This window comes from Cynoglossus semilaevis, chromosome Z, assembly GCF_000523025.1.
Source record: "Cynoglossus semilaevis isolate Cse_v1.0 chromosome Z, Cse_v1.0, whole genome shotgun sequence".
Classification (NCBI taxonomy): Eukaryota; Metazoa; Chordata; class Actinopteri; order Pleuronectiformes; family Cynoglossidae; genus Cynoglossus; species Cynoglossus semilaevis.
The window spans coordinates 19,777,171-19,790,623 of NC_024328.1; the positions used below are offsets into that span (position 1 = coordinate 19,777,171).

The 13,453-nt window shown below is 39.1% G+C and overlaps 1 protein-coding gene across 3 annotated transcripts in view; it reads left to right on the top strand.

Moving 5' to 3' along the window:
• The window catches only part of mctp1a (multiple C2 domains, transmembrane 1a), a 116,002-nt gene that overhangs the window by 54,450 nt on the left and 48,099 nt on the right, over positions 1 to 13,453 (top strand). For 2 of the 3 annotated variants that reach the window (XM_025053254.1, XM_025053256.1), the window contains exons 6-10: positions 2,105 to 2,143; positions 4,796 to 4,960; positions 5,317 to 5,447; positions 5,755 to 5,941; positions 12,878 to 12,976. In XM_025053254.1, coding sequence (XP_024909022.1) covers positions 2,105 to 2,143; positions 4,796 to 4,960; positions 5,317 to 5,447; positions 5,755 to 5,941; positions 12,878 to 12,976 — 621 coding nt within the window. The remainder of the gene's footprint in view (positions 1 to 2,104; positions 2,144 to 4,795; positions 4,961 to 5,316; positions 5,448 to 5,754; positions 5,942 to 12,877; positions 12,977 to 13,453) is intronic. The other variant, XM_025053255.1, reaches the window with a different exon arrangement.

Below are 13,453 nucleotides of genomic sequence, written 5' to 3' on the forward strand. Positions count from 1 at the left end.
CAAGTCAATGAGTGGCCAGATGCAGATGATGAGGAAAATAATGTGAGGCTATTAAAAGCATGGTTTGTTCAAAAGGTTTGCATTTGTTAGTGGATTCACACATTTTTGCATCTCAGATGGTGTAAATCTTAACTATAGCAGTGTTGACTTTATTTTTCTTAATGTATATTTGTGAAAAAGCATTTCAGTATATACAACCTTGGAAATAGTTATTTGGACTTACATTAAAGGTGTGAAAAAAAAACAACAACCCAGCAAATCCCTCAAGTTGACGCATTCATACATTACCTGAAGTGTGATATTTTATTCAACAGTTACGGATATAGAAATCCTTAACGGCTTTTTCCCTCTTAGTAAAAAAAGAAATTCTTTATATTTCTAATTTGATGGTATTCATAATTAGTGGTGCAGCAGTGATATTCCAGTTCAGTGAACTGTGCCTTCACACATCAGAAAGTTGAATGTGTTTGGCTCCATTTCAGCCTGGCTCAGTGTAAACTCTCCAACTCAGCAGATACACGCGCATAAACACAAGTGTGTAATTAATGTGTTCTGTGGAGAAGTTTTGTGTTCAAAGAGGCACCGAGTTCTCCTTTCCTTAATTATGTTGTCTTGTGCCTCGGCGGACAGTTGCATTTATTTATGTTGAATTATTTGTTTGGTTAATTGGACCCCTGCATGCTCCATTCCAAACAAGGCAGAGCCATTGGGGAAATATTTTATTCCGTTTGATCTGATGTCTTCATTCTGCCTATTTATTGCTGTGGTTCCAGAAAGTCCATGTTTGACAGAACAAATAAACTCTATTTAGGTTAAGCATCATTTTGGATTTTCTCCAACTGAGAGGAGAATTAGTAGCAGGTCATCCCAAGATTTTTATTATGTCGCTCTTTATTCCCACCTACAGGTAGGACTGAGGAAAGGACATTATAAAAAACTGTGGAAAAAGTCACGGTGTGTGACGATTGGTGACATCTAGTGGTAATGCTAATCTGTACAATATTTTCCAAAAGTCATACTATAGTAGTTTATGCATAGCGCTAAAAAAGTACTCACACTTACAACTCCAACTTTCTCCATTGGACCTGTGGAACATTTTATCGTTGAATCGTCATATGATTATTGTCAACTATATGATAATAAAGGAGACATTTTTTTATTGTTATATGTCATTATGTTTATTGTCATAATGAATTTAGCTCTTAACATAAATGTATGCAAGGCTGAGAAAATCACAGGGTACATGTAGCTGTAATCACAATTAATCATGATTAACTGAATTAAATAAACAATCCTAATGGAATTACGGTTTCTTTAATGTATTTTTCTATATACTTAGAACAAAAAGACAAATAACAGTAGTTAGATGTGTGGTTTTACACCTTTCTAATAGATAAATGCAACAAAAATGTGCAAATCTATAACTCAGTCATTCGTTTCAGTGTGGTTTACATCTTGACGCTGCCCTATAACATGAGTCAGGAGTTATTCTGGATATGTCAGTGAAGTACACCTCTTCAACAATATTAATGAGTTTACAGTCTATTACTGTCAGTTTAATAATTGTGTCAGTCACGGTGTCAGTGTCCTGTACTCTGTGAAGCTGCTTAAATGCAAGACGGCATCTGACCTGAGGGTGGAGCCCCAACAAACACAAACTGGGAGTTGAGATTATGTTTGAAACAAAAACAGTTTCTGGCTTTGTATAAATTACAAAATGTGTGTTGACTGTGTAATATTTCAGGTTTACTCTTAACTTTCAGATATTCTGCGTGAATACAAATAATTATTTTGGTTCAGTGAATGAAAAGTGCTTCATTTATTTCGTTCAGCAAAAAAGTGATGCTACAAAAGCTGTTGTACATTGACACAGATGTATGTGTATGTGTGTCCGCGCGCATGTCTGCAAAGCAGCTTCCTGCTTAAATAACCTGCATGAGTGCTGCTGCCAAACCCCCTGCACTTAACCAGAAAATAAACAAATAACAATTAAGCGTCATACCTCCCCTCCCCCCACAGGTCCTTGACCCTGTAATCCTGTAGCATTTAGGGGGGAAGGGGAGATGATGGGTGGCGCTCTGTAACCGCTTTGTCTCATTTGCAGACTATGTCTTTGAGAAGGAACTGGAAACGATCTAGTAAGGTAAACTAATCCAGCATGTGACCCTTCCACCCACTGACCCACCCACCCACATACAAACCTTTTTTTTTTCAACTGTACTGTAACCTCACCACCTCAACACCTCACCTCATCTACACTTTTCACTGATTTCCTGGTACATGGATGGAGTTTCACCGTCCCCCACTTTGCTTCCTGTCTTTATTCCTTCATTTTCCTCCTTACACTTTTGGTATTAGAGTTGTTTTTTATTTTATTTTCCTGATGAGTTCAGTAGTTTTCATCGTTAAACACTATTTTCCACAAGCTGCAATACACCACTTCCTCCCAACGCTTGAACGGAACAGTTTCTTTAGGGTTGACTCACACCTATGTGAAAGCAGAAATGATGTAATTTGTATTATGAAAATCAAGTGCTTCTACATTTTGTCTTGGTCTGTATTTTACAACTCACTCAATAATGAGGAATCTGTAATGCCGTTTGATGACTTTTATTATTTATTCTTATGCTTTTGTGCAAAATGCTTCCCCTCAGCTTGAGCTTTATTGAGCTTCACCTTTAACCTGTATTATGTATTGCAGCTACTTTGTGAGAAAATAAGAATTTACTTGTTTGTTTTAGGGGCTTTCAAAGATGTCCTGTAAAATCAATCTCTCTGTGAATTTGTTACTCCATTGGAGGATACTCTTGGAAAAACCCTGTTAATCAAGTAAATGCTTAGTTCTTATTTTTCCATCTTGTCATGTATGAGCGACTGCTGCCTTTTTTTTGGTGATTTGTGATGGCTGTCAGATTGAAAGAAGGCATGTTGGTTGAGAAACTGTGCTTCTTATTTCTTAATGCATGAAGCTCCCGTCATTATTATTTATTACGATTGTTATTACCAAAATTTAAGCCTCACTTTTACATGCACACTGCTGTTTATTGGAGGCTGGAAATCAGGTATTTCTTACTATTGTCACTGATGAGGAAACAAAACAATGTCAGTAAACTTTCCTCAACTAGTTAGCAAGCTTCCTAAATTGCTAAGAATGATTTCTCAACCAACAGTGAAAAGTTTTGATATACACCCAGAGACACAGACGAACATTTGAAGTGCGCTCTGTTGGTTCCGGGCAGGCGTCCCGCTGTATTGTGCTTCCCCAACCGAGCCTTTGAAGCCTGCTAACTGGGCCAGCCCGTCTGTGGCTCGGGAATTCACACAACTCACACAACGTTAAGTCCTTTGCTACCGTGCAACACCAACCCCTAAAAAAGGTGCTGCCTCGAAGTTTTTACTTGGCTCAGTGTTGAGTATTTTTACACAAATACATAATTTTAATGAAGCATATGTGAGAACGGTAGGAGATGGGGGGAGAAAAAAAATCAGTCTTAAATGTTTTCCATTTAGAGCACTGCAGTGTACCATAAGACTGAAAAAGCTCAGTTGTGCTAGCTTAAATATTCTTCTTCATGCAAATGGATGGCAAAAGTTGAACTATGTGCAAAAACTTTTAACACTTAACATTAATATCTGTGAAACTTTAGCCAGCAAACATCTGAGTGCATGTCTCTCCCTGCTGCGCTCAGAGGATGTGGACTTCGAAATCAAATAGCCCATGGTCTTCTGTAAGGAAGAACTATGGAGCGAGAAAACAAGGAAACAATTAGGATAATGCTTGAGCAAGACGTAAAGGCAACCTCTCATCATTAGCATACAGTGTGAACAGGAGAAATGAAAGCGTTTGGCTGTATTTCAGGGAGCCATTCGCATTGTTTAATGTCTGCAGAATGGAAATTAAGAGGCTGCGTTTCCAGATCAAAGGGCTGCACTCGCAACAAAGGGTTTGTTCAGAGTTTAATGAAATTCACCCGCAAAACAAAAGCTATGCTAATAAATTCTCTTTAACGAGGACGCAGGAGAGAAAAAGGCAACGCAAGTAATAGAGGAAAAGAAGAAAAGACAAGGTGTATTTGTTTGACAAATAAATTCACTGCTCTTTGTTTTTCAGTGCAGGATCCTGGCATGATTCAAAGAAAGGTCAAAGAGACTGAGGGAAAAGTTGGTGGAGGATATGAGGGTTAAAATATGGATAACTATCAGTCCGAATGTGCAGAGCTGTCAAACTGCAACAGATGGAATGAAAAAGTTAGAATTAGAATTTACAGCAGATTCCTGCTCTCCCTGGGTTGGAAAATGACGTTGAATCACTTTCAATATGTTTTGCCCTGAATTGGAAGCTTGTACGAAACACTGACTAGAACAAAGAGAACAACCAATTTGTACATATGTGAAGAAGTCAATGCAATTTCTGAATTTGCAATTAAAAGCACTTGACCTTTAACTATAAACAGTTAAAAAGGTCCTTAGTGCTTCCTATACTAACTTTATTTATGAAACAAATGTTGCTGAGGCCATTGGTTGATGCTCCTTTTATTTCCAGTTTTGTAGGTTTATCCGTGTTTCGGCTCCTCTTCGTCTTCTGTGTTATTGTTATCACTGTTGACCAAGAGTACATACAATCACCTTTCTTCATGGTCACAAATTAATGCAGACGTCTGTATATGTTTCTGTCAATTTGTATTCTTTTGTGTAAATGGTTATATTAAAATGCATGTGTACATGTTGAAATAAAATGTTGTTTTTTTCAAATCGCTCTGTGTTTGTGTGTGTCTGTGTTTGCTGCCTGCTGCAGAATCAGAGTATGCGTCTGTCGGATGTGCACAGAAAAGCCCAGCTGTGGCGTGGTATTGTCAGCATCAGTCTGATAGAAGGGCGTGGGATGCAGCCCATGGATGCCAATGGGCTCAGTGACCCGTATGTGAAATTCAGAATGGGACACCAGAAATACAAGAGCAAGGTAAACATCTCCTGGATAAGATAAACTTTGATTTATATATGTGTATACATCAAATACAAAATAAATGTGATGGTTACTGTGATGACAGTTTTGTGGGCTATATTAGGGCTGTCAATCAATTTTAATGTTAAATTTATTAAGCTCAGGGCAGCTTTGGATTAATCACATTATATATATATATATATAATATAATAGAAATTATGTGATAAATCGGTGACTATAATGTATTTCCAAGTATATAGAAATTATTATTGTGATTGACTATTTACTTACCTCGGTAAGTAATGATCATTTGCAAAGGATTCATTAACCACTGAACACAACTACAAATATTGGATTCACATTTGTTTCCTCAGACCATGCCTAAAACACTGAACCCTCAGTGGAGGGAGCAGTTTGATTTCCACATGTATGAGGAGCAAGGAGGCTATGTGGACATCACCGTCTGGGACAAAGATGCGGGCAAGAAAGATGACTTCATGGGAAGGTAGAGTCATTTTTATTCATCTGTTACATGGAAACCACACTTATGTTCAGTCTGGGAAGGTAAAAAAGGTACTTGTTTCTACTTATTAATGATTAAAATAAAAATATAAATCAACAAAAAACCTTCTGACATAATGGAAGTTTTGTATTTTCTGCTTTCATATACAGGGTGGGCAGTTGTGTTGCTTTCACCGAGTCAACACCGCTGTATAACTGTACATCTGTGTGTGTGTGTGTGTGTCTGCATGTGTGTGTGTGTGCGTGCGTGCATGCGTGCGTGGGTGGGTGTGGGTGTGTGTGATCTGCAGGTGTACAATTGACCTGTCGCTGCTCAGTAAAGAACAAACACACAAGCTGGAGCTGCCACTGGAGGAGGGCGAGGGTCTGCTGGTGCTGCTGGTGGCCCTCACGGCCTCTGCTGCTGTTTCCATATCTGACCTGTCAATTAACATGTTGGACGACCCTCACGAGAGACACCAGATAATGCAGAGATATGTAAGTGTTTCTCATTTTCAAAATGGCCATTAACCTAAAATGTAGCATCCTAAACTCTATAGTAATAGGGTTGCATCTCCTTCCAATTCATACTGTAATTTATATATGTTTATAACATATATTATTTATCTCCATTAATCATAATGAATGGAGATAAATAATATAATACTTCCTATTTAGTTTGTGTTTACCTTGTCTTTGTCTTGAAGGAAAATTATAATTTGACACCGCTGTACAAATACCTGTTCTCTGCAGCAGTGTATCAACCGAATCAGAGTACAAGCCATATTAGATTTGCATCAGTCATCAAATGACCAATAGCCTCAGTGATGCTCACCTTTATACAGTTATTCCGTCAGTCATTAGTGAGGTCAACAGTTATGTGTTGAAGATAAACTCATCACGTCTAAAACCTGCTAAATCTGAGGCTGATTTTTTTCATTCCATCTATCCATCCATCCATCCATTTTCATACACTTATCCGTTACCGGGTCACGGGGGCAGCAGTCTCCATGACCGCCACCCAAATCACACTCCACCGCACCAGCCCCCTACACTTCCTGCAGGTGGTGAGTCCACTGGAAGAGTTTCATTACATATTTTTCTGTTTTTCTAACTTTCCCTAGTCAATAAGTAAAAAAGGACATGGTCTCTAAATTTAGCGATTGTTTTCAGGTCCATCTGTCAACTTACTCTGAAGTGCTTTAAACTTGTTTTTTTACATACTGATGGCAGAGATTTAAGTGTTTATTCTAACAATTACTCTAGTATTGTACAGTTTGTACAATTCCTCACTTCACTTTTCTGATACTTGTTATATTTAAGTGGCAGTCTATGTTGCTAATTACTTTATTAAAGTACTAAAGTGATTTTTTTTAATACAGCTGTGCTCAAAGCATGTGAAACTTTGACTCTTTCTTGTCACAATATGTTCAAATGACATCAGGTTTCTTTGTCTCTTTACTTCAATGTGAATGATTAGTTTTGACTACAGTTTGATCAAGCTTAAGTAAGCCTTCATTTTTCTTTGACCAGGACCAAGTTCTTTTTTTTTACCTAATGTGTAATTCTGTCATTTCAATTTGTAAATGAAGAGCAGAAATGCAAGGACTGTTCAAGAAAAACACAAAACAAAAAAAGAACCTGAGAGAGATGAGAGGTCATGGGAGGTGAGGAGGAACTCACATGTCTGTCTCAGGCAGAGTTGTTTGGATGGAACAGCTGTTAATGTATGCAGGCTCACATCGCTGTTTTGTTTCCATCTCCATGATTCACACCACAACTATTATGTGGCGTGTGTGTGTGTGTGTGTGTGTGTGTATGAAGAGGATTTTATTAGTGAACACTGCTTATTTGTTTAAGTGTAAATGAGCTTGTTAGCCAGTTGTGACTGATTTGAGAGAGAAGGAGTGAGCCCTAAGGCCCCATCTGTTCCAGAGACCCTCCACTCAACACAATGCTTTCAGCCTTTGCCTTTGTCTTAGCCTCGTTAACCCTTCACACCCTCGTCATCCTCGCTGCTGCCGCACAGACACTCCAGTACGACTCTCTCACACACACACCCGCACAACTGCAGATGCTCTCAATAGATTTCATTCACTGACAGCCTTGACATTTCTTTGCATGTCAACAAATTCTCTGTGGTGCTAGTGCTAAATGCTGCAGAGAAGTTTGACACATTTTTCATAGAAAAATTATATTTTGTTCATTTATAGTTTTATGTTTAAAAAAACAAACAAAAAAATGTTGTTGTGCAACTTTTATTTGGTTCAGTTGTTTTGTTAATTTTTTTTTAATACAACTACTTTGTCAACAGTGTGTGTGGCTCCTTCCATCTACAGTAAATAGCTTTTGGTTTGTTCCTGAGAGCCTGTAGGATTATCTTAGTTGTTTCTTTAGTGAAATCACAACTTCTTACGGGGGAAGCTACGCAGTCCACAGGTCACGGGTGACACAATCCACACACCCGTGCTGGTGTATTATTGGCTGAAGCTGCAGGAGGTCGATCTGTGTTCCTGCACGTTGCAGCAACAGAAGAACATCAGAGGGGGGAGCTCTAAGACCGAGACATGCACACTCCTCTTCTCACGAAATGACAACAGGGAACGTAGGTGTATGTGTGTGTAATAGGGGGCGAGAGGTAAAGGGTGAGGGTTGCACTGGCAGGGGAAGGCGTGTAAAATGAAAAGAAAAAGCTATTTCACCTCTCACACAACTCATACAGACCCCGTTTTTCTGCTCAGCTGAAGCCAAAACATTTCCCTTTCTGCGCCTGCCACTTTCCCTGTCCTTCTCCTCCACCCAGCACCTCAGTCCGGCTCGTCGTCATCCTCGGCTTTTTCCTCTGTCACTGCCGTGGCCCTCCTGTTAAATGAAGGGATGAAGAGATAGAGAATGGAGGAAGGTGAGGGGGTTTGGAAAATGGAGGGGCATGCTGAGGTCGTCTTGAAGACTTGAATGCTCTATATTAAAATTGGATGGGCTGTCTCTCTTCAGAATTCAGTGAATTCAGTGAAGATGTACTTTATAAAAAAAGTACTGATAAAACCAAGAACCATGGCTGTTCATTCCAGCACTGCTTAAAATCCAGTAGTGGGTCTCTGTTAGTTGTTTTGTGTCAGCAGCATATAGGCTGCTGTGTTGAGTCATCATGTTTGGATAGTGGTAGAAGTTTAAAAAATTCAAATGTTTTTTTTAGCCTTATGTTTCATTTGAGGCCAGTTTTAATAAAAAAATAAATAAATAAAAAAAAAACCACACTGCTCCCCTTAAGCTGCCCACTGTTCACTTTGGTGGTAGGTTAAAAGCAGAGGTCGCATTTCGTTGTGTGCAGTGGTGTGCAAATAGAACAAATAGTTCACTTTACTTCACTTATACCTTCACATGTAAAAATGTCTACTTTTAATTCTGATTCTGTCAGTTCCCAATTGAGAAGCTTTGCGCTTAAAAAATAATGTAAACATATCAACTGTGAAAAATCGAAGTAATAATGTCAAATCAAATGCACCCTAACCCCAACCCTGCTCTCCCCCCAAACTTCAACCATAATTCAACGAGAAGAGAAACAAAGTATAGACTGTTTTTGAGTTACAGACAACTTCTTCTATGACCTAATAAACAAATGACCTCAACATGGAATTATAGTTCTTGAATTCTTGACTGGCCAGCTTGCGTCCTCGATTTAGTTTCTAGCAGTCCATTTCTTAATAAGTTAATGATGAATCAGGAGAAACACAAAAATATTTCCTTGCTTATTTGCCTCAGCACTAAGTACTACACGTACTATGGAGCCTTCCCGTCACAGAGATTTAAAACAGTTCAGCACGCTCCTCTGTCCCCTTCCATTCTCCAAACACTAATGAACCTCAGCAGAACACAACAACACACCTCATGGTCTCTGTCCATATGCTGTCTACATTTATTAGGTTCTGTGTCCAGGATGCATTCATGTAGAACAGTGTTTTCTTTTTTTTTTTTTTTCTTTTTTTTGCTGTAGTCCACTTTGAATGCAGCGGATGCCGCTGCCGCATGCAACATAGTGCAATGCATCCACTCAGTGATGACTGTCTTAGATGTACTATTGCTCACTGTAACCTTTCTTTCATCCCTAATTACTGTTTCCCAGAAGTGCAGAGGGACAGAGGTAAAAGGGAAAAGACGGAGATTTATGCATTATGATGGCAAAGGAGCACACACACTAATGGCTCTTAATGGGACTGAGGTGGTACTGAGATGGGTGGAAAAGAGAAAGAAGGACGTGGTGACCTCCACTGAAATGGTGGGGCTTTTTAGCAGCTACTCCCATGTCATGTTACATACAGCACACAAGTGCAGTAAGTAAGTCTCCCACATGCTTAAGCACTGCTGTAGATGATGGAAGGAATACAACTAGAACAGGGGAAAAGATCCTGCAGTCACAAAATGAAAGGGATGTGGAGAAAGTTTTACAGTGTCTCTTGACAGTAGATACTAAGTTAGAAAGTTGAGGTTTGATTTTCACATTTACTGTCATTTGACTGCATCTGCCCCTAAAGGAAACTGAACGCTCTGTCTTTGTGTGTATTGTGTGTCACATTGTTATTTGCGTGGCTGATGAAAGGTGACACAAAGCAAAGATGACAGTGAGTCACAGAGCCTTACCGGAGCTGATTCATTTGCGTGTTTGTGTGTTTGTGCAGTTAAAAAGAGACGGAAAAGAAGACATCATGGTGACAAGATGTCAATCATTGATAGGACAGGAGGTTGTCTTGTTAAAGCTGTCTCTGTCCGTCCCATTTTTTTCCCTTTCTCTCCCTGTTTTCATGCCTTCTTTTCATCTCCTTATGCACATCATTCCACCTGCTTGCCGGTGGGGGTGTGCACAGATGTAAAATGAGGGTTGGGGGGTTGTTCTTGGCCTCGCTTCATCTCTACCTGTCTGTCTTTCTGTCCAGTCTATCTATCGCTGTCTAACTTAAGGGGATTTGAATCCTGGTGGAGGCAGGGTAGGTATCCTTCTCCTTGCCCTCCTCCTCCTCCTCCAATCATGGATGGAGGCTGAACCCTAAATGTCCCCTCAGGGAGAGACTATGGAAGAAGGGATAAAGAGTGTGGAATGAGTGGTGGGGGCTGCAGAAAAATTATCTCTGCATCTATTTATTAAAGAAGTAAATCTTGATATTTTCTCTGTTTGATCTCCTGGATGGGGTCTTTTGGGGATTGTCCCGTAATGTATATGATATTCATTTGATGAATCTGCACTAATACAAGACAAATTACTTCAATATACACCCTGGTAAAAGTCAGAGCTGCAGCATCAACTCTCTTCTTAAATTAGGAATATTTTAAATAAAAACATCATAAATGCTCATCAGTTGCATCAGAAATGTTATATCTTTATATTGGATTGGATGGTAGTATGTTGTACTTGGTTTTAGTCTGATGGCATGTTCTGGTATGAAAGACTAATAACATGGTCAGCTGCCATCTCATCCTATGGTGCATCCCTCCTGGCCTGTCTTTGACTCTCCTCTCTTCTCCCTTCCATGTGCTCTTTCTAAATAATCACAACAAGCAGCTGTATCTTCAGAGGAATCGTGCCTCAAGACCGAGAGTTGTCCTCTCTCTCTCTTTCTCTCTCTCTCTCTCCTGCTTTTCCTCTCTCACTGTACGTCTCTCTTTCTCACATACTCATTTCTCTCTCTCTCTCTCTCTCTCTCTCTCTCTCTCTCTCTCTCTTTCTCCCCTTTTTCTTTCACGCACTCTCCCCTCTGCTCTCCTTTAGAGAGCTTTTGGACAATGATATCGCAGGAAACAGGCAGAGTCTGACAGAGTTGGTAATAATGAATTAAGTCTGTAGCCTGGCCCTGACTCTGAAATTTAAATTATAATTACTCCTGTGGGGATGGAAGGGGTTATTGCCAGGGAGAGGGAAATAAATTGAAGTGAAGTGCATTTCCACTCTGCTTTTAAGACATGCCGACATGCTACTCAATTTGGCCTCAGTGTAGCTTTTTCTATGCATGTGTTTATACCTGAGTGTTTGGGCATGAACAAAAAGAGTGTGTGTTTGCGTGTGTGTGTGTGTTTGTGCGCACGCGCGTGTGTGTGTGTGTGTGTGTGTCAGAGTGCATGCCTCACGGCCCACTTCTCCACAGGTCTCCACGTTATTCCTCACATTTATAAACAGGGTCTTGTCATTTTTTTTTCCCTGAACATTATAAGCCTACACACACCGTGTTTTTTTGTAAATCACAACTCCTGACTGTGTATGTAAATATGTTTGTATGCCATGTAAAGCATGCATGAGGAGAAGAATGTCAAGTGGGAATTTGTAATTTTTTTATTCGGGGGCTGAGCTAGTGTGTCTGCCTTTTTGTTTTACAGTCGATGTGCTGCATGTTTGTTATTAAGGTCTTGTTGCAACTAGATAAGGGGTGGGTATGTGTCTCTGTGTGTGTGTGTGTGTGTGTGGTTCTCTGGTTGTCTTTGCCACATAATCATTGCCAGTTCTACTTCACTTGATGTGTGTACTCGGTGCAGTTTGTTAATTACATTATCAGTCCAATACTAATACTGTCCTCTTCTATAAAGCCTACACATTCATATCATTAAGATTATGTCACATGCAAGTTTTGATACAAACTTTTTTCTTAAAAAAAATGCCATCACTTTTCATTGCTTTCTAACACTCTGAATATACTTATAAAAAAGAGAGACATGAAAAAAATCATATTTTTGTGATTTGCATGAATTAACCATTAAATATTTTTTATTATTATGAAAGTCATTGTACAAAATACTAATAAATTAGTATTTTGTACAATGACTTTCATTCTGCCAATTTCTCGTGGCTTTTGTTAAGTGGTGTAAGAACATACACCACTTAACAAAAGCCACTGAGCAGTTACATGTACTATTTTCTTTTTCGTCATATTTTTCTTTTGGCTTTTGGTGATTTTACTCAGTGGAAAAGTTAATGGAAAGTCACAAGAAAGAAACACTCTGGACCAGAGATCAGTGTAAAGCCTTAAAAACTGGCTTCATCACTTTCAGTTACCCTGTTGTACTAAACATATCATAGCTTTGAAATTGGCTCTTACCATTATTGACTTGTTATGTATTATTTTTCTTCTATTTATTTATCCTGTATGACTCTTTACAGTATTTTTTTACACTCATCCCTTTTATCCGATTTAATAAAAATTCCATTTTATGGCAGAAGAACAAAGTTGGAAAATGTGTTTAATTGGCACGGACAGCTATTCAGTGAAATTAAATTTGCCCATTTGTCTCCGACTATAAATGCCAGCACTACATTTTCAAATGGGACCACTAAAGGACATATCCTACCCTTTCTTCTCTTAATGAAATGTCAGGCTATTGACCTGTCTTTCTTCTGAGATGCTAATTTGCCACCCTCTTTGACCTCTTACCACTGTTGGTGTGATGTTTCAGAGCCTGTGGAGGTCGTTTCACAATTTGAAAGATGTCGGCGTGGTGCAGGTAAAGGTCATCAGAGCTGAGGGACTGATGGCGGCAGATGTCACAGGTGAGTTGCCGACCCCAAATTCAGACAACAGGGGCTGTGACCCCTGCATTTGTCAGACACATTGTCAGAAGTTACTCCTCTAAGTTCACACACTTAAAAGTCATGCAACAAAGACATGAATCCTTGTTATTTTTAGGCTCTTTGTTGCAATTTCCTTCACAAATTAACAGCACTTAAGCATCCAATCAATCATGCTATTAATTAAAGTTTTTTTTTTTCTTAAAATAACCATTCCTGAGGTTATGTTTTGTTAGACTTTGAGTGATTCCTATGCTGTGTTTTTCTGCACCAATCTGCCATTAATCTAGCCAAAGATAATGTCAGGGTGTAAATTTGGTGTAAGCGATGATTCTCGGCAAGCATCCTCAGAGAGAGTTAAATTCTGTTTTGTGCAGGTCACTAAATTTGTCTCTACATTTTTAGCAAAAGATGCGGGCTGCTCATTTGAATAATAGAGAAAAACTACACATTTGAACCAACAA